The 25,222-nt window shown below is 46.9% G+C and overlaps 1 protein-coding gene across 5 annotated transcripts in view; it reads left to right on the top strand.

Moving 5' to 3' along the window:
* DENND2A (DENN domain containing 2A) overlaps positions 1-25,222 on the top strand; it is a 98,312-nt gene that overhangs the window by 60,721 nt on the left and 12,369 nt on the right. For all 5 annotated transcript variants that reach the window (XM_073899283.1, XM_073899282.1, XM_073899281.1 and 2 more), the window contains exons 8-14: positions 130-180; positions 1,301-1,488; positions 7,016-7,125; positions 8,090-8,159; positions 9,272-9,349; positions 13,488-13,628; positions 15,008-15,156. In XM_073899283.1, the coding sequence (XP_073755384.1) occupies positions 130-180; positions 1,301-1,488; positions 7,016-7,125; positions 8,090-8,159; positions 9,272-9,349; positions 13,488-13,628; positions 15,008-15,156 (787 nt within the window). The remainder of the gene's footprint in view (positions 1-129; positions 181-1,300; positions 1,489-7,015; positions 7,126-8,089; positions 8,160-9,271; positions 9,350-13,487; positions 13,629-15,007; positions 15,157-25,222) is intronic.

Raw genomic sequence — 25,222 nt, 5'->3', positions numbered from 1 at the left:
GTAGAAATCTTGGATTTGTGTCACTTCATACAAAAAGTTTTCTTATTAGAAAAACTCACATAAGCACCTTTCGTCCTATTGCCATTTTTTATGTTGTTTGTTTGTTTGTTTGTTTGTTTTTCTGTCTAGTGACAGATGAAAACAGTGAGTCTGACAGTGACACGGAAGAGAAGCTGAAAGGTGAGAAGACCAGCTGCTGTGCAGGGCACAGGCAGGGGGCTGGGGGGCTACCAATGTGGCCCTTCCTGCTTAATGTGAGGGATGAGACCGAGCGTCCTTACACGAGCTTGTTGGGCAAGGCGTGAACGTCTGGGGGGATGGGGGACCCACAGGGTGCGTGGGGGCCGGTCAGTCCTGAGCGTGACCAGCATGGGCCTGTTTGGTCACTGAGTCTATGGCTCCAGAGATGCAGGGTGTCTACATCTACGGTGGCCCCGTTGCCGTGCCGTTCCGTTATAGCTGTTTTGCACACCTGGGATGTACAGTGCAGCTGGTCTGGGGTTCCAGACACCTGGGCTCTTGTCCCACTCCTGTGACAATTGCTATAGGACCAGAAGGAAATCACTTAAGATCTCAGGGCCTCTAATTCCTCATCTATCAAATGAAGTCACTGAAATAATTGGTCTCTGTAGATCTAAATTCGGTGACTTTTGTCTAGGCTTTAGTGAGTTTTCCACAATTTCTCAGACCCCAGGGGGAAGCCCAGGAAAGCCATAGTCCGGACCTGCTGAGTGAGGTGATGGGGACCTGTCTGGTCAGCGGCCCTGCCTCATTCATCTCTCACACCCCGTGCTCCCTGGCCCACCTCTAGGATGAAACAAGCCCCTTTCCATCACAGAGAACAGCGGCAGAAGGGAAGGCGGGCAGGAGCTCCTGACTTAGTCGTGGCTCTGCCCGGCCTGTCACGCAGATGATGACAGTTTCCTGTTTGCAAAGCTCTGTGGTCTGGATTTTGTCACATCCCACAAACTGAAAGATGAAGGAAATATGTGAGGGGAAGAGTCAGTGTCTCCACCCCAACTGACAGAGGTACACAAGAATGACTCAAGCCGCTGGCCCGAGTCCACCCAGCCCACCCATGGCAGAGCAAAGCCCCACGTTCCAGGCATCCGCACCCCCAATCCAGTGTTGATTCCCCCAAGTTTGGCAAGGACCCCAAACAAAGAGTTCTGTATTCATTTGTTAAAGGTGGGAACACTTGTAGGATCGGAAGGAGTACTCTGAGCCAGGAACCACAGCTCTGTGCGGTTCCACGTTGGAAGGAGAGACGCCCAGGCACTCACTCACCCTCTCTCTTTAGCTCACAGCCAGCGCCTGGTCAATGTGAAGTCCCGCCTGAAGCATGCTCCCAGATACCCATGCCTTGACCGGGAGCTCATGGAGTACCAACAGAGGCAGCTGTTCGAGTACTTCGTGGTCGTGTCCCTACACAAGAAGCAGGCCGGGGCTGCGTATGTGCCAGAACTCACCCAGCAGTTCCCTCTCAAGGTACAGGGTGGCTCGGCCTCGGCAGCCTTCGAGGGGGACTGTAGCACTCGTGCCCACATCTTGTTGGGACTCGCAGTTTCCGGGAGGTGCGGGAGTCTGAGGAACACTCACTGTCTAGAATCTTGAACCGTGAGTCCCCATTTGGGTATAGCAAATGAAAAAAGCTGCCGCTGGAGAATTGTGGAGGTCCCAGGAGGTGAGGGATTTGAAGACTCAAAGTACAGACAAAAACACTTAACTTGCTGTGGTGACTGTGCCATCTTCTTCATGCTCCCCGTCTCCTTATCCAGCCACATCTCTTTCCAAGATGTCCTAGAAGCGTCTTTCCCATCAGCCACACAACTCTCCCCAGGGAGGGCTATGTTTGTGTCCATGCCGAATATCTGTACGTGCACCGTGTACCCCTGGATGTGTGCACTAGATTTCTGTTCTGTTCTAACATGGTTCATGAAATGGCCCTCAGCAAAGCCTGAAATGGCATGACCAATAATGTATACATTTATACATTCTTGGGCTTTGATACCAGTATTAAAGAGGCTCTATTCAGTCCAACCAGAATTTACTGAGACCCTATTACATTCAAGCTGTTTTCTGCTTGGCCCCATTATTACAAAGATGAGCAAAATGTGTTTCCTGTCCTCAAGAAGCTCACACTCTGACAGGAAGGCAAAAGATAAGCATACAAAGACTCATGAGGTAGAATGTAGCACTGTCTGCACAGTTCATACAATGAAGGTACTCAGAGGCAGGAGGCGGGGAGGGTGTATGCGTCCTGGTCCCCTCAGGGGCCTCCCTTTGCTGCCACCACCCATGCATACTCCCAGTATCTGTGGAGGCCTAGGTCTCCTCCTGTCCTGGGCCAGCTTCCTTCTGTCCTGCCCACTGTGGTCCAGTGCAGCAATCAAGTCCTGTCCGTGGATGGAAACTGTATAATCGAAGTAAGCCATGGGCACTAGCCCTCCTAACTGGCTCTATTCGCCTTCCTTTAGCTGACCTCCAAGGATGATCCCCTGAAAACCCCAATACTATAGGTATGCCCACATTTATTTATTTGTTCCTAAAATATTTTATTTATTTATTTGAGAGAGAAGGAGAGGGGGCTACAGAGGGAGAAGGGGAGAGACTCTCAAGCAGACTCTGCTGAAAGCAGAGCACAACACAAGACTCGCTCGCACAACCCTGAGATCATGACCTGAGCTGAAATCAAGAGTTGGACTCTTAACTGACTGAGCCACCCAGGCGCCCTGTAGGTATGCCCACATTTAGTTGAGGCCCACACGGAGAGAGCACCAAGGCACGAAGGACTGTTTTTATCCTGTTTACTTCCCTCGGGGCCTAGCACCGAATGTTGTACACATGGCAATATTTAATCAGTATTTCAGGAACAAAGGCATTAATTCATGAATGAATGAATGAATCACCATAACTATTGAATGCTTGTAGTTTCCAACCTGGAATCCCCAGGCTCTTAGATATCCACATTAAAACTTCTTTGAGGGGCGCCTGGGTGGCTCAGTCGTTAAGCGTCTGCCTTCGGCTCAGGTCATGATCCCAGGTCCTGGGATCAAGCCCCGTGTCGGGCTCCCTGCTCGGCGGGAAGCCTGCTTCTCCCTCTCCCACTCCCCCTGCTTGTGTTCCCTCTCTCACTGTCTCTCTCTCTCTCTGTCAAATAAATAAAAAAATCTTAAAAAAAAAAAAAAAACTTCTTTGAGTGGAAACTTATATAGTCGTTATTGGAAAGGGGACCAATCTGGAAATGTATCAAGAAAAAGTCAGCTATAATCCCACTCCACAGAGATAATTGATGTTAGCATTTTATTATGTTTTCTCCCAGACTTTTCTCATAGTGTAATTTTCTGACAAAACTGGTGTTATACACTGTATAATTTTTGCATCATGTTTTGTAAACGTATCATTATTTAGAAACATATTTAATATAAATTCTAAAGCATTTTTTAAAAATTATATATAGCTCTGTTATGTGGGTATGCCCTAATCTGTTTAACCAGTCTCTTTCTGTTGGAAATGTATCTTATTGCCAGTGTTTCTTTAGATATATATTTTAAATGTTATGTGATCATTCTGTACATGCATTTTTTGCAGATCAGGCTATTTTATATCTTCTTGCCTTTGCTCTCGTTCTCTGTCAGAAGTACCTTTTCCTCCTTCTTTCTCCCCCTTTCTAACTCTTTCTCATGAGTTTTATCCCCCATTTCTATAGTCACCTTGACCAAGACTTACCCTCCATCTTTGCACACTAGAGATCATGCCTGCCATGTTCCACTAAAATGCTCACTATCGTGTAATTGTCTTTATGACAATTCATGGAGGCTGGGAAGTTTTCCAAGCCATTTATGATTGCTTGTATTTGTGAGAGACATCTCCACGTCTCACTTCCTGTAAATGAATGCATGTGCATATAAGAGCACATATGTGCCCATATGGGTTGATAACTCCTATGTTGATGACAGCATGTATAGGCACATGTGTGTTCACATGTATTTGTGTGTATTGTGCATGTGATCTGAGGGCGGGTATATCCAAATGGATGGGCCATGTCAAAAAGTGCTAGAACTTGCCTCCCTACAAGGCCTACTCTGCAGTTCTCTAATGGTTTCCACTGTGGAGAAATGTCCCTGTTCTTTCCTTTTGTATTCTTTATAGTTGATGGCCCTTCCCTCTGTGGTGATTAACGACCCCTTCCAACAACTACACCCAGCCGGTATTTGCTTCTCTGTGAGACTGTCCAAGGATAGTCAAAATTATTGCTTTGGCAACAGTCTGAGCTAAAAACTGCTCCAGGACCAGCTGGAATCTTCTGGGTCATGGAGGGAAAAGAGTATCATTATATAGAAAAGAGACAGTGACTACTGATTCTGAAGGAGGAAAACCAAAAGACAGTTACTAATTGGCTTTAAGTCTATAAATGGTGGCTGTGTTTCATTCATTGATAGTTGTCTCAACCATTAATATTTTTTTTAAAGATTTTATTTATTTATTTGAGAGAGCAAGAATGAGAGAGAGAGAGAGAGCACATGAGAGGGGGGAGGGTCAGAGGGAGAAGCAGACTCCCTGCTGAGCAGGGAGCCCGATGTGGGACTCGATCCCGGGACTCCAGGATCATGACCTGAGCCGAAGGCAGTCGCTTAACCAACTGAGCCACCCAGGCGCCCTCAACCATTAATATTAATAGCAGCTTTAATTTTATTTGCTGTAGCCTAAGGGAAAACATACGAGAAGTAGGTTTTAAAATTGAAAATAAATCAGCCCAGTGCTGTATTCCTTTGGATACTCTCTTTAGAGACCTCCCCTCTCTGACATTTGGTGTCCTGGGGAAGGCTTCTGGATCCTCTGGGAAGCATTTAACAGTGTTGGTGGTCTGCAGACTTCAGAAGCTGTCTGCAAAGCTGGTTTGAGGTGGAGGTCAATGGCAAGCTCTGAGAGACAAAATAAGAAATTGATGGAAAATGTTACAGAAAGAATTTAGGTTAGACATTACAGTTTTCTAACTTCAGAAATGAAGACTCCAAATATTTGGTACGTCAAATTACTGAAGGTAACTTGAGCATAATGTTTTTCTTTAACTCTTTATAAAGAAAAGTTAACAAGTATAAACGTGTCAATAACAACAACAGAAGCCAGCCATTCTTCCCAACACTTTAGAAGTACAAATTTATAAACAAATATGCTAATTACTGATTATTCCTTTTTGTTTCCTAAACTTGAACCTGTCGTGCTTCATTTTTAACATGGCACAAAGATATACAACATAGGGGCACCTGGGTGGCTCAGTCATTAAGCATCTGCCTTCAGCTCATGTCATGATCCCAGGGTCCTGGGATTGAGCCCCACATCGGGCTCCCTGCTCAGAGGGGAGTCTGCTTCTCCCTCTCCCACTCCCCCTGCTTGTGTTCCCTCTCTCACTGTATCTCTCTCTGTCACGTAAATAAATAAAATCTTTAAAACACACACACACACACACACACACACACACAACATAAAATTCACCCTCCCAACATTTCCAAGTATATAGAACAGTGTTGTCAACTGCACGCACATTGTTGTTCAGCAGATCCGCAGAATGGGGTGCAAAGCACAGACTCCTGTTCATACACAAATAAGTAAACACATGGCTTTAATACAATTTTTAATCAGACATTAAAGATTTTATGTATTTATTTGAGAAAGAAGAGCGAGAGAGAGAGAGATTGAGAGAGCAAGCATGAGCCGGGGAGGAATAGAGGAAGAGGGAGAAGCAGAGTCCCTGCTGAACAGGAAGCCCGATGTGGGGCTCAATCCTCGGACTCCGGGATCATGACCTGAGCCGACGGCAGACGCTTAACCACCTGAGCCACCCAGGCGCCCCTGTTCTGTTTTTTTAACACGAGGATATTCCTTCAGCCTATGATGTCAAATAAGTCAGGGAGAGAGAGAGACTAAAGATTAAGATTCCTAGCTAGAGGGGCACCTGCGTGGCTCAGTCATTTGAGCATCCAACTCTTGATTTTAGGTCAGGTCATGATCTCAGGGTCGTGGGATCAACCCCCCTTCAAGCTACACACTCGGTGCAGAGTCTTCTTGTCCCTCTCCCTCTGCTCCTCCCCACCGCAATCTCTCTCTCAGTAAAAGTTAAAAAACAAAACAAAACAAGAAAAACCATCCCTAGCTAGATTCCACACTAATTATGTGACCATGGACATATCACTTAACATGTCAAGGCTATTTCCTTATCTCTAAAATAAGAATGTGACACTGGATGATGTCTCATTTCCTTTCAGTTCTAACATTCAAGGACAATGACATTAATGTCATTGAAGTTTACTGTATAATGTAATTTAACTGCATGTATTCACTAAGAAGTGTTACAAAATGTCTTTGCCTGGATCGAGGAAGGGCAGCTTTCAGGGGCCCAGAGGTTGGAAGACCAGATTCAAGGCTCTGCCTTGCAGATTCAGTCTCCTATTTGGAGGGGATTGCTTTGACACTTTTTCCTTATTGATTAAAATAGTTATAGTCCAGGGGCACCTGGGTGGCTCAGTCGGTTAAGCGTCTGCCTTCAGCTCAGGTCAGAGCCCAGAATCCTGGGCTTGAGTCCCGTGTCGGGCTCCCTGTTCAGTGGGGGGAGCCTGCTTCTCCCTCTCTCTCTGCCGCTCCCCCTGCTGTGCTCTCTCACGCTCTCTCTCTCTCTCTCTGTCAAATAAGTAAATAAAATCTTTTAAAAAATAATAAAAAATCAAATATAGTCCAAAAAATAAAATAAATAAAACAGTTATATTCCAGAATGTTAGACAGCAAGAATATTTCTCTAAAACACACTATTTTGTTTTCTCCTGACTTCTCCCATAAGACTAGAGTTGACAGTACCCTGGGAAAAAAACGCCCCGGCAGACTGAGCTGCAGACCCTTCCTAGGTTAAGGTGGCGCTCTCAGCTGTGGGCAGGTGGAAGATGTGGTCTTGCCAAGGGTCTGCCTTTCTCTCCCAAGCTGGGGTTTATTCCCCAACCTTCTCTCACCCTTCTTGCTGCAGTTGGAAAGGTCTTTCAAGTTCATGAGAGAGTCTGAGGACCAGCTGAAGGCTATCCCTCAGTTCTGTTTCCCTGATGCCAAGGACTGGACTCCTGTCCAGCAGTTTACCAGGTATGTGCAGGCATTTCCCTTCCCCACCCCCAAAGGCTCGGCAAGAACCAGGGAGGGGTCAGAGAGGACAGACGCCATAATTCGGTCTTACTGCCAGCGATCCTGATGGGCCCCAGGCTAGAGACTTTCCCCACCCGTGTTTTAAAACTTCCCTGAAGATAAGAACCACCTGACTAAATATGCAGATTCCCAGCCTCCCACTCAATCTGGGCATATGTTTGGTTCATAAGCCTCTGTGAAGGGCAAAAGTAATTCTTCGTCTAGGAGGAACTAGAGGAACATTGTCTGTCACCCTTCCTTGTCCGTGCTCTGGACTCATTTAATAGCAGCCCATCTAGCTGTCAACTCAGATTGTGATAGCTTTACGTTTCTGCTTTAACCATGTTGTTATGTACCAGTATTTTTTTTTATCAGATGTTTCAGCAGTTGACCAAACTCAGAGGGCTGCATAGCCTGTGTTTGAGGCACACCATGTTCCTCAAAGTTGGCCCAGCAGTGTCTCAGGGCAGTCTGAGCCTCAGGGGGCTCTGAAGAGACAGGTCTCAGGGAGGGTCACCCCAGGGGCAGTTTCAAGAGGGACACAGAACTGTCCCCCTCTTCGGCTGCTCCTTCACTGAGTCACATCCCTAGAACAGCGGATGCCATCTCACCCTGGAGCTCACGGAGGGCCGTAGTCACAATCGATGCTCTGTAAGTGACTGCCGTTCTTTGGGCAACGGGGCGGTCAGATGATAGAGCGCTATGGGACCTCATCCTCTCAGGATGCAGTGACACTTTAGGTCTCCTTCTCCCTGACACCGACCCCAAAACTACAGGCGCACAGAGTCCTCGCACAGAGATGGACAGGCAAGACAGGGAGCCGCCCTTTTTGACAGCCCCCTCTGGAATGTCCCCCGATTGCTCTCTGCCAGGTGTCTTTTGTTTTGTTTTGCTATGTAATGTACTTTTGTTTCCCCAAATGCAGCGAAACCTTCTCATTTGTCTTAACTGGAGAAGATGGGAGCAGACGGTTTGGTTACTGCCGAAGACTGCTGGTTAGTACAGTCTTCTGTTGGTCTGCCAGCTCTCTGGGCAGCCCCGCGCAGCACTGGGTCCTGGGGCTTCACCGTGTGCCATGAGAGAAGAGGCAGGAAGTGTGACAGGTTCATCAGCGGAGTTAAAAACATGAAAGATTTGGGGGTTCATCGAAATCTTAGTGGTAGAAAGGAACAAGAGCTCCATCTCCCTTAGAAAGAAAATACTTCCTCCATTATTTTCCCTGCCAAATAAAAGACCTTTCTGTCCTTAAGCCAAATGTTCTTTCTAATAAAACATGCTAAACAGACCCAGAGAGCTTATAGCACACACATTCATAACGGTTGCTAAGGGCCAAAGAAGGGTAGTTCTGTTGTTCATGCTACAGATCATTCAAGAATGTGTTCTTCAGAACAATCACCTTTAGAAGTGAGGATTGTATTCCAATGAAATGATCATGCTAACCCATTTTAGAGTTTGTCTTTTTGAGACCCATTCTTTTGAAAATCTTTAATAGGAGCAAATCATTTTCCACTCAGTGTATTTGAATCTTTGAAATAAGTTGATATAATTTAGAGTCAGGATAATGCACAGCACATAGTAGGTATTCAATAAATATTTGTTGAATTAGTGAAAAAGCATAGATAACAATTTAAAAAGTGAAGTGGATAATAAGTTTTGGTGATGAAATTACTTTGACATAGATTTTCATTTTGGTTGGAAAATTAGTTTAAAAGGCACGTTCCAAAAAGGATGTTCAGAAATGATTTCTGGTTTGGAATTACCATTATAATAAACAACATTTGGTTTCAAGGTAACTCCTTAAGAGGGACCACAGTGATTTGGGTAAACAAGCTAAGCCTCCTTACTTTATGGTTCCATAGGCCATATTGAGCACCTACTGTGAGCATGACACCCTTGATTTGGTCCCTTCAGGAGACTATAAGTATATATGCCGTGTGACCAGAAGTGCTTCCCACCTATAAAATGGGGTATTGGTAACTACTTACCTGATGAGTTTTCAAAAGCTGCAGTGGGGAAACACATCTGCCACATGATAGGCACTTAAAAATGTTTGGGTTCTCTACTTTGAGATGGTAACACTCACGATTTCCTTGTTTCACACCAAAAGCCTGGTGGCAAAGGGAAGCGTCTCCCTGAAGTTTACTGCATCGTGAGCCGCCTGGGATGCTTCAGTCTCTTTTCAAAGGTGAGGCCTCAGAGGAGGGAGGAAGGGAAGGCAAGGCAGAGCCCGGGAAGACACAGGAAACACCTGGACTCCTGGTGCTTTTGTAATCATATCCCCACATAGTTTCCTTCCCACTTCCTCCCCCCATCACCTCCTCTGTTCTCTTACCATTAGTACCTGCAGTGAGAGCCAGTGAAGGTCAGGGCCCAGAGAGGGTCACCTTCCACTTACCTTCAGAGGAAGCCTGACCTATACTGATCTAGCGTAACCTCTTGCCTTGGTAGAACTTATACTTCTGGGCAAGTGTGTTAGAAATAAAGAATGGTATCAATGTATCTGCGTTCCTGCCTTCCCTCCACTGGGGTGGTAAGCCCTTTACACGGAAGTTGGTCACTTAAAGGCTCTAGGACAGTTATGCATTACTGCTCACATAGGTCTCTCCCAAGGGGTTGTTTAAATGTGGAAATAAGGCTGTGTCGTAGTCTTTGCTGTTGTGAGAATGCTACAGAAGGTAGAAGTAAAACAGCTGGGTTAGCCCAGCTGTTAGCCCAGTGGAAGTTAACCATTCCAGTGGTGCCTTTGGAATTCACGTGAGCTCCATTGTTTTGTCATGGACGGGGGATGACAAGCAAGTCAACATACTAACACAGTGTGTGATGCACAGTTCTGTGTTTTCGTAGCATTTTTGTGACTAGGGATATTGTGGGAGTGTGATGTGATGCCATGCCAAAGACCAAACAGTAAATATGCTGGATAGAACCAGAAACAGAGCTTTGGCAAACTGATCTCTAAAACTCGAGCTATTTCCAGGTGAGGGACGAGAATGACTAAAATGACAAATTGTCCTGTTGTACAGAGAAAGGAATCCGGGTTGTGAGTTCAAGCCCCACATTGAAAAACAAAAACAAAAAACGAAGGGAAGACGGAAGGAAGGAAGGAAGGAAGGAAGGAAGGAAGGAAGGAAGGAAGGAAGGAAGGAAGGAAGGAAGGAAAAAGAAGGAAGGAAGGGGAATCCTGTTCAAGAACAGCTCTCAAAATCTCTGAAGAAAAGTATACCATTAAGTATCACTACAGTCATGCTGAGTAACAAACCACAGTGGCTTAAAGCACCGGTCATTTATTCTTATAGACGCACGGAGCAGCTGGGCTCAGCTCAGCTCTTCTCCACTGGGCTCACTCGTGCGTTGGGGGTAGGCTGGGAGTTGGCTGACCCAGGCTGCCCGATCTCTGCTGTCGGCTGCCAGTCTGGGGTTGGGCCTAGACCACATGTCTGTCATCCTCCTTAGACAGGGAGCTGGCCCAGGTGTGCAGTTCTTGTGGCTGAGGCAGAGGCCCAAGAGGGCAAGCAGAAACACATAAGACAGGCCTCCTAAGGCCCAGGCTTCGAACTGGTACACTGTCACTTCTGCCTCAGTGTTCCTCATCCTTTCTTTATTACCCCCTAACCAGCCTTTTAAGATTTTCTTCCCTGAATTGCCTCCCCGCCCCCAAAAGATTCTTTTTAATTTTTTGTCATGTTATTTTTTAACATGCTAAAATAAACATAACATAAAGGTTACTATTTTAGCCATTTTTTAAAGGTTTTATTTTTAAGTAATCTCTACACCCAACATGGGGCTCAAACTCACAACCCTGAGATCAAGAGTTGCATGCTCTACCGACTAAGCCAGCCAGATGCCCCTATTTTCGCCATTTTTAAGTGTACAGTTGATTAGCATTATGTTCATTCACATTGTATATAACTGTCACCATCATCCATCTCCAGAATTTTTTGATATCTCTGAACCAAAACTCTGCAACCATTAAACACTAACTCCCCATTCCCTTCTTTCCCTAGCCCTGGCAGCCACCATTCTACTTTCTGTCTCTATGAATCTGATCACTGCAGGATCTCATGTAAATGGAATCATATATTTATCCTTTTGTAACTGACTTATATTCACTTAGCATGTGTCCTCAAGGTTCATCAATATTGGAGCATATGTCATAATTTCCTTCCTTTTTAGAGCTGAATAACAGTCTATTATTTGTATATATCACATTTTCTTTATCTGTTTATCCGTAGATGGACATTTGTGTTGTTTCCACATTTTAGTTATTGTGAATTATGCTGCTATGAACATAGCCATTCAGATATCTGAGTCCCTGCTTTCAAATCTTTGGGCTATGTACCCATAAGTGTGGAATTACTGGATCCTATGGTAATTCTATGTTTAATTTTTTGAAGAATTACCATATATAGAATCTTTTTAATTTTAATAATAAATTTCATTTAACCCACATATCCAAAATATGATTTTTTCAACATATAATCCATATGGTCATTGATATTTTACATCCTTAATTTTGTATTCTGAAATCTACTGAGGATTTTACATTTACAACACACCTCGATTCAGACTAGCCATATTTCAATGGTTCAATGGCTACATGTGTATTAATATAAATGGTATTTTTATTTAAACTCTTTGGTCCACAACGAGATTATGGAGGGTCTTGCATTTAGATTTTTTTAAAATAACAGTTTTATTGATGGGGCACCTGGGTGGCTCAGTTGTTAAGCGTCTGCCTTCGGCTCAGGTCATGATCCCAGGGTCCTGGGATCGAGCCCTGCATCGGGTTCCCTGCTCAGCGGGAAGCCCGCTTCTCCCTCTCCCACTCCCCTTGCTTGTGTTCCCTCTCTCGCTGTGTCTCTGTGTCAAATAAATAAATAAAATCTTAAAAAAAATAAAATAAAGTAACAGTTTTATTGAGATATAGTTTGTAAAACATAAAATGTGCCCATTTAAAATCTAGGATTCAGTGGCTTTTAAAGCATATCCACACAGTTACATAATGATCACCACATTTATAGGACATTTTTATCACCCCAGCCAGCAACACCTGTAGCCACGAGCAGTCACTTTCCAACCCTAGTAACGACCAATCTGCTTTCAGTCTCTATGGATTTGCCTGTTCTGGACATTTTATCCAAGTGGAATCATACAATAAGTGGCCTTCTGTGACTGGTGTCTTTGACTTAGCCTAATCTTTTCAAGGTTCATCCATGTTGTAGCATGAATCAATATCTCATTCCTTTTTATGGCTGATAATGGCATATAATGGAACATCACATTTTGTTTATCCATTCATCAGTTGATGGACATTTAGGTTACTTCCCCTTTTTGAAATATTATGAATAATTCTGCTATGAACATTAATACACTAGTTCTTGTTTTTGTTTTTTTTAAAGATTTATTTATTTATCTTAGAGAGAGAGAGAGCACGCGGGGGTGGGGCAGAGGGAGAGGTAGAGAGAATCTCAAGCATACTCTGCTGATTGTGAGCTCGCCGACATGGGGCTTGATTTCACAACCCTGAGATCATGATCTGAGCTGAAATCAAGAGTCAGACGCCTAACTGACTGTGCCACCCAGGCGGCCCAATGTACTAGTTTTTGTGTGAACATGTTTTCATTTCTGTTGGTAAATATCCAGAAGTGTAATTGCTAAGTCATATGGAAGCACTCTCTTTAACCTTTTAAGGTACTGCCAGACGGCTTAGCAAAGGGGCTTCACTAGTTTACAATCCCACCAGCAGTGCATGAGGGTTCCAGTTTCTCCACTTCCTCACCAACACTTGCTGTTGTCTATCTTTTGGTTATAGCCATCCTAATGGGTGTGAAGTGGTATCTTGTGGTTTTGGTTTGCACTTCCATAATGGCTAGCCTCAGAGATATTTTAACTCCACAGATACGCTGTAGATCTTTTTAGGTACTGTGGGCTTTTAAAGGGCTACAAACCATTATAATATCTAAGTTTTTTTCAGCATAGCCCCCAAGAACCAATTTTTATCCCCTTGGGGGCAATATTGCTCCCAGTGAGAATGCATGTATTAGGCCAATAAGTTACATGGCCAAACCCAAAGTCAAGGGGATCCAGGAACTTTACCACTTTAGTGAGAAGAACTGCAAAGGCACATGGCAAAGGAGTGGGTACATAGAGAGGAGATTTGAGGCAATAACATATGGGATGAAAACACTTTAAGTTTGGCCTGATCAGGACAGCAGGGCTTCCCCATAATTCTTTAGTCGCGGTGGCAGGCCCATTTCATCAAAAACAGAGTGATATCTTCGTGCCCTGACTTCAGGATAGCTAAGCTGCTTTTGTGACCCTTGCAGATCTTGGATGAGGTGGAAAAACGGCGAGGCATTTCTCCTGCCCTGGTACAGCCCCTCATGAGGAGTGTCATGGAAGCCCCTTTCCCAGCACTGGGCAAAACCATTGTTGTCAAGAACTTCTTGCCAGGATCGGGAACTGAGGTAAGTCATCAGATTCCTATTGTCTCCTAGAGGAGAGAATGGCCCAGACCAAAGGGCTGGCTTTCAGTGGTCTGTTACATCACTGAATGTGACATCAGGCATCATAAAATCCACCCTAATCCACCCTGTCCCTCCATTCTGGGATTTAGTCCCAGAGGGCAACCCCCAGCTCTGTGCCATGGCAGCACATGGTGTTTCTTTGTATGACACTGGCCTTACAGGTGAGGGAACTGCATCGAACATCCTTAGCTTCTCTTACTAGCCAGTTACACTCATAGATTGTATTTGAACCTATTTACATTTTTGGTCTCCATCACCTCTGTAACTTCATAATGTAAAACAGATTATGTAAGACAAGCTTACATACTACTTTTTATTCACCTGTCTAGGACTTTGAGGTATGTCCCTTTCCTTGGCTGGGTTGGAATTTAATGCAGGACTTTATTTTCATCCTTCCCATTCCCTTCATATGGCTCTGTGGATATCACTAGGCAGATTCCATTCAGCCTTGAGTCTCTAGTTCCAAAAGCCCTTGAAAAAGCAGGTCACCTCTGGATACAGATGAGGGATAAGGATAGGTCTAGGGTATTCTGGAACAACTCAATTTCCCAGAACAGAGGGAAGCATTCTCCGTGTTGCTGGAGAACCCTGTACTATCCTATACCAGATGCAGGTGGCTCGGCCATAAGGATGTTAACATTAGTGAGCCCTACTATGGGGGCAGCACTGGGCAGGTGCCATGCTCAGAGTAAAACACTAGTCTCTGCTCACTGTGAAGGAGTCATCTATTTAAAGGGAAAAACACACATGAGCAGTGACTTGAGATGAATTTGGGAACATTTCAATGAGTACAGAATGAGAAGATGTGCCCACTAAGCATACAAGCTGTAAGACACATCGTAAGGAGGGGATCGGTATGGGGTTGGGTTTATTGAGAAATGCCTTCCAGAGGAGGTGAGTCTGGAAAGTGCTGCTTGGATCTGTTGGTCCTTCTGCGTGAGCCTGTGACTCCATTCCAGCAGGTGATATTCCCTCGTGAGGCAGAGACACTTTCCTGTGGGACTCTAAGTGATAGGACATCAACAGTCATGGAACTCCCGGGGAGGGGCATGGTCCAGACATGTCACTGTCAGGCAGAGCCTCCAAGCATTTGGGGCCACAGGCCATTGATTCTGCCATCCAGTGTCCCCACCTCCATCTGAACGTTCCTCACACTCAACTGTGAGACAGAGTTCGTACCAAGTGTAGCTGCTCCCTCAGTGTCCTAGGATCTTTCTTTTACCGGTCACTTTTGCCTTCCTCGTTTTTTTTTCCCTCTTCCTCTGCAAATGGCTCACCCCTGCTGAGGACCTCCTCATGGCTGCTCTGTTCCCCGGCAGGTGATTGAACTGTGCCGCCCACTGGACTCCCGGCTCGAGCACGTAGACTTTGAGTCTCTCTTCTCCTCTCTCAGCGTCCGCCACCTGCTCTGTGTGTTTGCCTCCCTGCTTCTGGAAAGAAGGATCATCTTCATCGCAGACAAGCTCAGGTACCCGCCGTGGCCATTTCTACTAAAGTATCTGAATGACAGTCGGAGGACTGTCTGGAGTTGGAGTGGGGGAGGCAGGTGACTGCCCAGGACTGCAGAGGAAGCACCTCGGAGGGAAGAGTGCAGACCAGTGGGCCGCGAGGGTGGGAGGTTTATAAGGCACACTGGTTCTGTAAAACAACGTGAGCCTGCGCTTCTCTGTGCTACTTACCTGATACTCAGCCTACCTCTGCGGGGTGCTGGGCACTCTGCTGTGGGCTAAAGGCACAAGGGTAAAAGCTCAGAGCTGTACTCCCGGTTTTCAGTCCGGGCGGGGCGGGGCACGGAGGCGTGAGCAGAGCCCCTGGGACCGTGCCATCAAGGCTTATCGGAGCGGCATGTTCTGGACGCCAAGGAGGGCACTCACGCTCAGGGGAGGCCAGTTCTGGCTGAGTCCTGAGACTCAGAGCAAGTAGAGAGCACATTCCAGGCTAAAGGAGCTATCGCTCTGTAGACAAAGGCAAGGAGACAGTGGGCCGAGCGTGTCACCTTCCCGAACTTGTAAAGCGGTTCACCGCAGCTAAGCAGACAGAGGAAGGCGGAGTGGGGGCAAGGGGCCAAGGTTCACAGAGGCCTGCCCGGCCATGATAAACACAGATGGATCCGCACGGTGGGTAAATGACACAGAATCACCCACACCTGCTCACTGCATGGTAGGATGCCCCCCGTGTCCTAAGGGACATGTTCAGTGATTTGCAAAGCCCAAGTCACAAATCAAAGAAGAGCCAGAGGAGACGCAGATAGGGATTTGAGTGAATTTTGGATTAAAAAAAAAAAAAAAAGAATTCCTGGCATTTTCATCACTTCAGAACACTGAATCAGAGCCTTCTCTGCTTCGGAACTGAGGGCACAGCAGCACCGGTGGTGACCGCCCCACCAGGAAGGGCTGAGATGGGCCAGCCAAGCAGGGAAAGCAGATGAGGCCAACCGAGGAGTCCAGCCAGAAAGAAGAAATGCCAAAAACACACAAATCAAAGAACTGCGGCTTGGAGAGGAAGGAGGACTCCCAAATCTGGAAAACAAAAGGGAGGAGGAAGAACGGAAAGGACAGAAGGAATGAATGTGGAGCTCATCAGGAACGGGGAAGGAAATGGAATCCAGTCCTCTCCTCCCACTGCGGCCCATCTGGTCATCTTGGTGATGCTCCTCTTTGGACAGCAGCCACTTAGCTATTCCCAGCCTTCGCCCCCCGCCCCGGGGTTTTAGCGAGCTCTTCACTGTTAGCTGTCATGCTTCTTGCACTCCCCGTGCCCTGGGGTCCGCGCAGGAAGCAGGCCGGCTCTCAGCCTGCAGCTGGTGCTGGGAGTGGGCAGCTCTCCGAGCTCACTGGGCACTGGGGAATTCAGGCGGGAGAGTTCTAAGGTTGGGGCTCTGGAAGCAAAAGATGAGTAATAACCCTTCAGTGACCAGGGTCCGGTTTTATCGAGTAGCTGTCTGTCTTCTCTGGAAGCCCCGCTCTGTCCCCGGAAGTAGAATTCTCAGGCTCCACCGTGGGGGAGGGGAAAGTGATGGCTCTCAGGAAGGCGGAGGCAAGAAGTGAAGGCCAGCCCAGCAAACCTGCTGCCCACCCAGACTGGAGATGGGGTCAGGCAGCCCCTTCAGGAGCTTCCTGCCGGGTTGAAGATGGTAGGCTCAGGAAGGTGCCGCCTGAGAAAATGTCTGGGAAGACAGGCATGGCTGGACAGGAGCATGCCCTCCCCAGGCTTCCCTCCCCAACAAAGGAGAACATGAGAGAGAGAGAGGTACAATGAGAGAGAGGGTGGGAATAGAAAGGGTCAGAGACAGATGCATCCCTGAAGGACAGCAGAGGGGATGAGTCAGGCTTAGGGTATGAAGACCCCTGGAAATGCTTTGACGAAGATGTCTGGAGGGGACTTGCCCACCTCTCCCTCCAGCCTGGACAGATTTCTGGATTGACAGACTGAAGCCCCTCCCCCAGAGCCGCTCTAACAAGAGACAAAGGAAAGTGAAGGGACTCCATCCCTGAGAATGGACCCTGCCCCGTGGTTGCATCTGGGTTGCTTCTCCCAGCTCCTCCCCTCCTGTTCAGCTTTACTGCGGGGACAGGTCACCGATGTGGTCGGATTGGAGGGGACTTCAGAGTGTCTCTCCTCGCCCCACTTTCCATGATGCCTGGTGTTCTGCCCTTAGAGACGGAGTCCCTTCGAACAGCAAACCGCCATGAGAGGGCAGAGGGGGTAAAATGCCAGCTATGGCTGCTGCAGGGACAGGGTCCAGAGCCAGGCCACGGCGCAGTTAACCACTGTGTGTGTGTGTAAAACACCTTAATTACCTTTATAGACCCTTTAGAGCTTTCAGACTTGCACATCTGTCTCTCATCACACAGGATGCAGGGCCCGGGGGTGCTCCCCGGAGGAGGGAGGAAGCCTGAGCATCCTCAGCTGTGGGCCCTGGGCCTCCTCATTTATGAAACCGGGGCTCATCTGCACCCAGGCCCCTCATCACTGCGACTTGTGACAGCCCCCACGTCATGTTGTCCCCAAAGGCAGCCAGCCCGTGCTTTTCCTGTTACAAATGCCTCAAAGTATTCTCTCTCTTGCCCCATAAATTATCTTTCCGTCCAGTGCCCGTTCCAGGCAGACCTGAAGGGTTGGAAAAATAAATAAATAAAGGCCCATAGAGCTGAGGCCGGAAAAGAAGGAATCGCAGCATGAGCAAGCCTGATGACAGGAACAACACCGCCACCACAAAGAACACTGGAATGTCGCCTCTGGGCCCGGCTCTTGGAAGGGGTTGACCTGTACTCTTTCAGGCTCCTGACAACTCAGTCAGATAGCTTCTATTATTAGGAAACTAAGAAGCACACAGAGGTTAAGTCACTTTGCTCAAGCAAGCCAGTGGTTAGTGGGAGGGCTGGGACGCAGGCAGCCTGGCTCCGGAGAAAATGAGAAGGGAGGAGGAGGAGCACGCCATGTGGTCTGGTGGGGGTAAGGGCAGCGTCTGTGACCCCATCTACAGAAATATATAAGGAAAGTCTTTTTTAAAACACACCGTTGAGACCCCCTGTGTGCTTGGCATCAGGCTAGAATTGTGTACTGAAGAAGCTAAGACTTCTGTGCTTTTCTCCCCAAGCCCTCCCTCCCTGTGGCCTTCAGCTGGGGCCCAGTGAGGCGCGTGGGACCGGGCAACCCCACAGTCTCTCCTCGCTCTGAAATTCTCTCACTCCACAGGCCAGAGTGCTTGGGACCTCCTGGAACCGTGCTCCTTCATGCCTTGCCTTCCCTTTGATCCTGGCCCAGAACCTGCTAAGGGTCCTATACCTGACCCCACCTCCTCAGGCGTCCTGTGCTTGCCAGAGTGTCCCAGGGGACGACCACCTTATGTGCCCAGCTGTGCAGTGGGGGAGAGGACTATCTAATGCCTGCAGGACCCCTCCGGCTCGAATGCTATGTGCTTCTATGAACATGCTGCTGAGGGAAAGTCAGCCCCAACACCCCACCTCTCCCTGAGCTCCAGAGGCTCACTCCTCTCCCGGCTTCATCTGATTCAGTAGAAATCACCTGGGTAGCTACTGCGGCCTTCTTAGAGCGATTCCAATCCCTGACACTTCAGAGCTGTGTGAAGCCCAAGTAACTGTGTATGCTCATTTAATGCCCTTCTTAACGTTCTTGGGTTAGAGTTAAATACACATCGTGTTGTGGGTCCTCTCCAGGATGCCTAGGCCTCTGCTCTAGACTGTGCTCAGAAGTCGGGGCGTCTCTGCACCTCTTTTGCAGCTTACACTGTCTACTTCTGGAGACCTCGGTGTCAGGTCTCTCTGACCCTCCGTTGTGACCCCTTCCCTAACAGGCCAACTGAGCCAGTGCAGGGAAGTCTGGCTCACCTGTAAGAAGGTGACACAGCTGGGGCTCCTGGGGCTCCTGGCTGGCTCAGTCAGTGGAGCCTGCAACTCTTGATCTTAGGGTTGTAAGTTTGAATCCCACATTGGTGTAGAGATTACTTAAAAATAAAATCTTAAGAAAAAAAAGAAAGAGAAGGAGGGAGGGAGGGAGAGAGGGAGGAAGGAAGGAAGGAAGGAGGGAAGGAAGGAAGGAAGGAAGGAAGGAAGGAAGGAAGGAAGAAAGAAAGATAGCTAATGATTAAAACACAGAAAATCCACCCAAGAACATCCTGTGTGTGAAGTTGCTCAGTGAAAAAGCTAGAACCCATCTTCCCTTCTCCGGCCTGCTCTGCTTACTGGGTATCCCCCCAGGAGGACTCTGCCTCCACCTAATGCTGCCTGATTTATGGACAAAGAGCCATAAGACCTGAAGAGTTCTTTGGCCAGGCCCTGACAAACTAGGGCTTTGAGGACAGTGGCTGGCTGCAAATCGTCTGACCTGGGAAAGTCTATGAGGAGAGCCTTCAGCATAAGCTCCCGTGGGGTCTTTCATGCTCATCACCACTGGGCACAGTACTCCACACGCCACATGTGGTCCCATTTCCGGCCCGTTCAGCTAGAGGTGGAAGCAAGCCTCCTCATTCTTCTGATTCCCCCCAATCTTTGTGAGACCCCAGAACAGCACAAGAGAGCAGGACACGCCACGAGCTCAGTGAGTGGCCGCATGGCATCTCGGGGTGGACGTGAGCCTGAATTCGGCCTATACTCATGCTGCCATCCCCCCACCATACACACACACACACACACACAATGTACTTACTTTTCACTGCTAGTGAGTCTACCCACTGCAACAGGAAGTAGCCAGGACTTGTGGCAAATACTAAATGAGTTATAAAAGAGTTTTAAGTCGAGCCAAAAATCTGTCAAATTTAGAATAATATTTTTGCTCCATTTCATCTTCAGGGTGGACACTGAGTGTTTCTTAAGGCTCTGTCAAGCCCAAGTTTGACAGATGGAAAAGAGAGAATGTTGTTGTGATGGCTTGTTCTGTTGTCGTAGCAACCCAAATAAATATTTTCTTATACCCCTTTCTTCATTTCCCCAATGATAAACATTTGTTTTTTAGTTTATTAATTTCAATTCCCAACATTTTAACTAATCTACAGACCCAGCTGAACCATAAAATCAGAGTTGCACATAAACAGATTTGTTCAAAAGTTTTAGATGGGACAAAGTTTTTAATATTTGAGAAATTTCCTTGTTATCCTTTTGGGGTACTGGAAGACTATAAAGCCAAATGCCTACTTAGGATTAGGTGGTCAAATCTTTTTTTTTTTTAATTTATTTATTCATTTATTTGACACACACACACACACACACACACACTACCAGCAGAGGGAGAGGGAGAAGCAGACTCCCCACTGAGCAGGGAGCCCGAAGCGGGGCTTGATCCCAGGACCCTGGGATTATGACTTGAGCCGAAGGCAGACGCTTAACTGACTGAGCCACCGAGGCACCCCAAGGTGGTCAAATCTTGGTAAATACTGGTGTTTGCACCTTGGCTTTGCCCATGAGTAACTGCACAGATCGGTTCCTAAGTAGCTATGCACCTTCGTCCTTTTGTGTTCTCCTTTTGGTTGTTGGTTTTTTTTATCAGTCTCTGTAAGCCTAAATGGGGACCCCCCTGTCCTGTCTAGAATCGGTTATGCTCGGCAATGTTTGCCATCTCAGAAAAAGGTAGGGTTTGTGAGCGTGCCCTCTCTGGGCAGATGAGCTTGCCCGAGGCCCACCTGCAGGATCAGTAGCTGCCACCTTGGTGATCTGGCATTCAGAATACTACTTCAGAGGTCCCCAGAGTGGCTGCCAGTCTTAGAGGTACATAAATTTCATTCAGCAAAAGCCTATGAGAAATACAACTTTAGTAACATAATGGCATCAGTCTGATGAAATATTAAGTATCAACTACCTGTTTTTGCATATGAACACCAAGAACACCAAGACCTGCCAGTCTTAGAGGTACATAAATTTCATTCAGCAAAAGCCTATGAAAAATACAACTTTAGTAACATAATGGCATCAGTCTGATGAAATATTAAGTATCAACTACCTGTTTTTGCATATGAACACCAAGAGCAAGATTTGGAGACTAGCATGACCAAAATTGTCTTCTACGTCAAACCCATCACTAGCAAAATCTTGGGCTGAAGACTTATTCCGGTTCATCCATCAGGGGTCAGATGCTCTCAGGCCGTGCTTATTTGTGTTGCCACCTTCATGTGGCGCTTACTGCAGGGACTCAAAACCTCTCCACTACTTTGTTCTATTAGTTTGTCCCATGCGATGTCACCCCAGCTCTTCTGTCCTGTCTCCACTAATGAGCCCTAGGATTATCTCCCGATGACAAGCCGTGGTTCTTTTCACTTTCCAGCTATTTCCAGCACCTGGTTTTCTCTCGCGCACATAGATTTATAGTTTGGAAACATTAAAGCTGGAAGGAAGTTAGAAATTATCTAGTCCACTTGACTTACTCTACAGATAAGGAAGTTCAAGGCTTTCACCTAAGATCATACAGGGAGTAGCAAAGCCAGTTTTCTTGAGGCCCAGCCTAATTTTTTTTTTTTTAATTTGGCAACATGTTACTTCCAGGTTTGAAAGTACAGTCATGGAAATATGGCAGCCAGGGCATGGTGGCACCCACCTCCCTCTAGGTCCCTCCAGGTACCAGCCCAGACTGAAGTTTGCCTTTCGCTCATGTTCCTGGGAATGATACACTAGGAGAGATACTTTGCTTGGGATACTAACGGATGCTGATAGGATCATTCTTCAAATTCCTGGGGAGTCTGTCTAACTCAGGAAACTCATTGTTTACTGTTCTGGTAGCATTTTAGAGAAGGCTCTGTGTTCAGTTCTTACTGGTTCCTAGATGAGTTGGAAGGTTGCTGAGCATAGTAACCCCACATATGGTGACAGGGGCTTGGTAGCAACCAGAACCAAAGTGTCTTCTCCAGGAGAACTTGATTACGCACAAGTGCATCCTGATTTCTCCAGACTAATGCTTCAACCCTCACAAAGTACCGCCAAATAGCAAAGCATTCTGGGACCCTCTCCCCTGTGCTCATCTTGAAGCCCTGTGGCCCAGTCAGCCTCCCACGTGGGCATCACCTCCCTCCTCTGCTTTTGTACAAATCGATCACAGCTGAAGGCTGGTGTGCTTTCCTCCACCCCCACGGTAACAAGAGCCAGCTGCGAGGGCTGTCTTCCTAGGACTTCCTCCGAAACACTGCCTCTCCTCCAACCAGCAGATGCTCAGGAAGGCTGTATGGCAAGCTTACTTGAAAAGTCATCCTCATTGTTGCCCAAACCAAACCCTGTTCTTTGCATATTCCTAAGACACCACCCATCCTAGCAGTGCCCACCCCTCCACCCCCCGTGGAAGGCTCCTCTAGCCTTCATGTGCCTGGGAATAAAATTTCATTAGCACTTGCAGCAGAGACCTAGAAAAACACAAGCTATACTCAAAATAATTCCTCTCTCCTCTACCATTTATTTTGGGGACAAAGTTGTCACTAACTGCACTCTGCAGAATTCGACCTTTCCTTCTAGTGTTTCAAGAGAGAGAAGTTGTTGGTTTTTTTTTTCTCCCAGCATACTGATGTGGGCTGGTGAGCAAGAGGAATGAATGAGCTACTCCTCAAACACTGCCCACCTGTTGTCCTGAGCACCCTGCGCTCCATATGCGCCTGCCAGCGAGGTGCTAATGACAGCCAGGTGCGGGAACATTTGGCTCCTGCTGCAACAGCACATCAGATGATTTAAAAACAAGCAACCAAAAAACCCTTGTTAGGAGAGATAGCAGGGGCCCGCACCTACCTCCATGGCGAGCAGGGTACCCGGCTGAGTTGTCATCATTGGTCCCTGTCAAAATTGAATTCAGCTGTCCTTTAGTTCTGGGCATTCCAGTGGCATGGATGAATTTGATCTTTCTCTCCGGAACATTTATTCACCCACTGTATGTATCTGGCTAGAGCTGGCGTTGCTTATCATTTTTCCTGACCCATTCCAACTGCCTTCCCCATCCAGCTGGTTCACGCTCTGCAGCTGAACGTTGGGGGGGTGTGGGGGGTCCCCGGCACTGCAGGGCCCCTTAGGCTTCCCCTAGGAGCCACAGGATGCTCTAGCGGCAGAGAGAAGCCAGCAACTCATTACACGTTCTCAGTGCAGGGATGAGGCCGCAAGAAAGCAAAAGGGCAGAAGGCCTTTTCTTTGAGTTGGAAAAAAAAAAACCTTAAACACATTTATTTTTCTACTGCAGTGACTGAGGAAACCACAAAGCCTTCTCACTGTGTCTCTTTGTGCCTCCACTCCCCGCTCTGTATGTCTTCCCCTCCTCCACGCGCTTCACTGCCCACCCTGAATGCAGAGGTCAGCCTTGGCCTCGGTCCCTTTAGCTCTTAAAATGCAAAAGAAGGGGCGCCTGGCCAGTTCAGTCGGTAGAGCACGCGGTTCTTGATCTCAGCGTCGTGAGTCCAAGCCCCACGTTGGGTGTGAGGCTTAGCAAAAAAAAAAAAAAAAAAAAAAAAAGATTCAAAAGAAGATGAACTCCATCTCTAAGGTGACTCCAGGTCTAAAATTCTGTGATTCTATAACCTCCCTGGGGTCAAAAGTGCTTAAACCACAACTCTGAAAATGTGAAAGAACTCTTCAGCGTGAGCACTGCATTTTTATTCTCTGCTAGTAAGCGGACAGAAGTGAAAAGCTTCAGAGCCAGCTGTGAAGTGGGCCCCGCATGACCGCTCCCACCGCCGAGGCCCACCCAGGAGCCACTCTTCCTCCAAGACACATTCGGGAGCTTCCAACAAACGTGCTGTCCAAAGAGACAGGTTTCATACGCGAGGCTTCCTTCAGGGAATTCTTTCTCACCGTCTCTTTTAAGGTCCCTCTAGTCACTTGGGAATGAAAGCCAACATCCCAGGAAAACATGGAACATACCCGAATTCCAACTGGACCATTACTGTCTGTCTGCCTCCGGCCTCCAGTTCTTTGGTCCAAATCATTGACTTCAGACCCTTTTTACTGCAGGCCCTAATGAGCAATGCCGTTCACGTTCAGACCCAACGCGTATGCCACACACAGGCCCACAGATCATTACTTACGACTGGAACAGAATGCAGCACACTCTCTTCTAGTCTGTTCTTTTTGTTGTTTCTAAGACTGATCACAGCCCACTGAAATTATTTCAGGACCCAATGATGGGCTGCAAACTGTAGTCTGAAAAGACCTGCTCTAGACCCAGCTATCCACATTTATATTTTAACGTCCTGGTGTTCTCAGTCGTGTTCTCACAATGTAGTACGTGAGCAGACCAGCTTTGCAGACTGGTCACACACTGGTACAGGTTGGTCCTAAAATTTTAAAATTGTAGAACAAAGTAAATTCAACACATTCAGTCATCAAGGAAATTAAACACAAAGGGTGAGCAACTCACCAACAGTATTTACATTCCGGAATATCTGAGAGAAAGGGTTGCCTGAGGAAAAATGTTTCTCTGCTTTGAGAGAAAATTCTTTGAGGTCACCAACCTGCCGGGTGAATTACTGCTGTTCTTCTCGGTGTAAGTCCTAACAATTATTCTGTCTCACTATTACTCAATAGGTATAAGGAAGGTATTATAAAGAAGGTATTATATAGCTTGTATCCCTCCCTCTTATGAAGAAGATATTATGGGCATTATGATAATGAAATCTTGGGGTAGTATCTTTCTTGTTTTGGGGGTAATCACTTGCAAGAAAAGACCAGGACCGAATAGTGGGACATGTGGGTGCCATGCTCCTAAGAAGCATTTTAGGACTCCACTGAGTGTTCAGAGAGATAATTTGCAAAGACAGGAAACAGGAAGGTCAGGAGGGTCATGCTGATAAATGAACAGGATTCAACATTACTCTCGTTTGGCTCAGGGGCCCCCAAATGCAGGTGGGATGGGAAAGGGGGCTAGTATGTATTTTAAGGATGTTCAGGGATACCCGATTCAGAGGAATTCCTTTCGCAGGTAAGTAATTTTTTCTTGGCTTTTTTTTTATTGTGATAAAATATACATAACATAAAGTTTACTATTTTAATCATTTTTAAGTACACAGTTCAGTGGCAGCATTAAGGACATTCACAGTGTTTGTGACCGTTAGCACTGTC

The sequence above is a fragment of the Callorhinus ursinus genome, unplaced genomic scaffold (assembly GCF_003265705.2).
Source record: "Callorhinus ursinus isolate GAN/ISIS: 27379988/994484 unplaced genomic scaffold, GSC_fseal_2.0 scaffold12, whole genome shotgun sequence".
In the NCBI taxonomy this organism is placed as follows: domain Eukaryota; kingdom Metazoa; phylum Chordata; class Mammalia; order Carnivora; family Otariidae; genus Callorhinus; species Callorhinus ursinus.
Note: the sequence above shows the minus strand (reverse complement) of the source record. Positions and strands in the feature narration are given on the sequence as shown.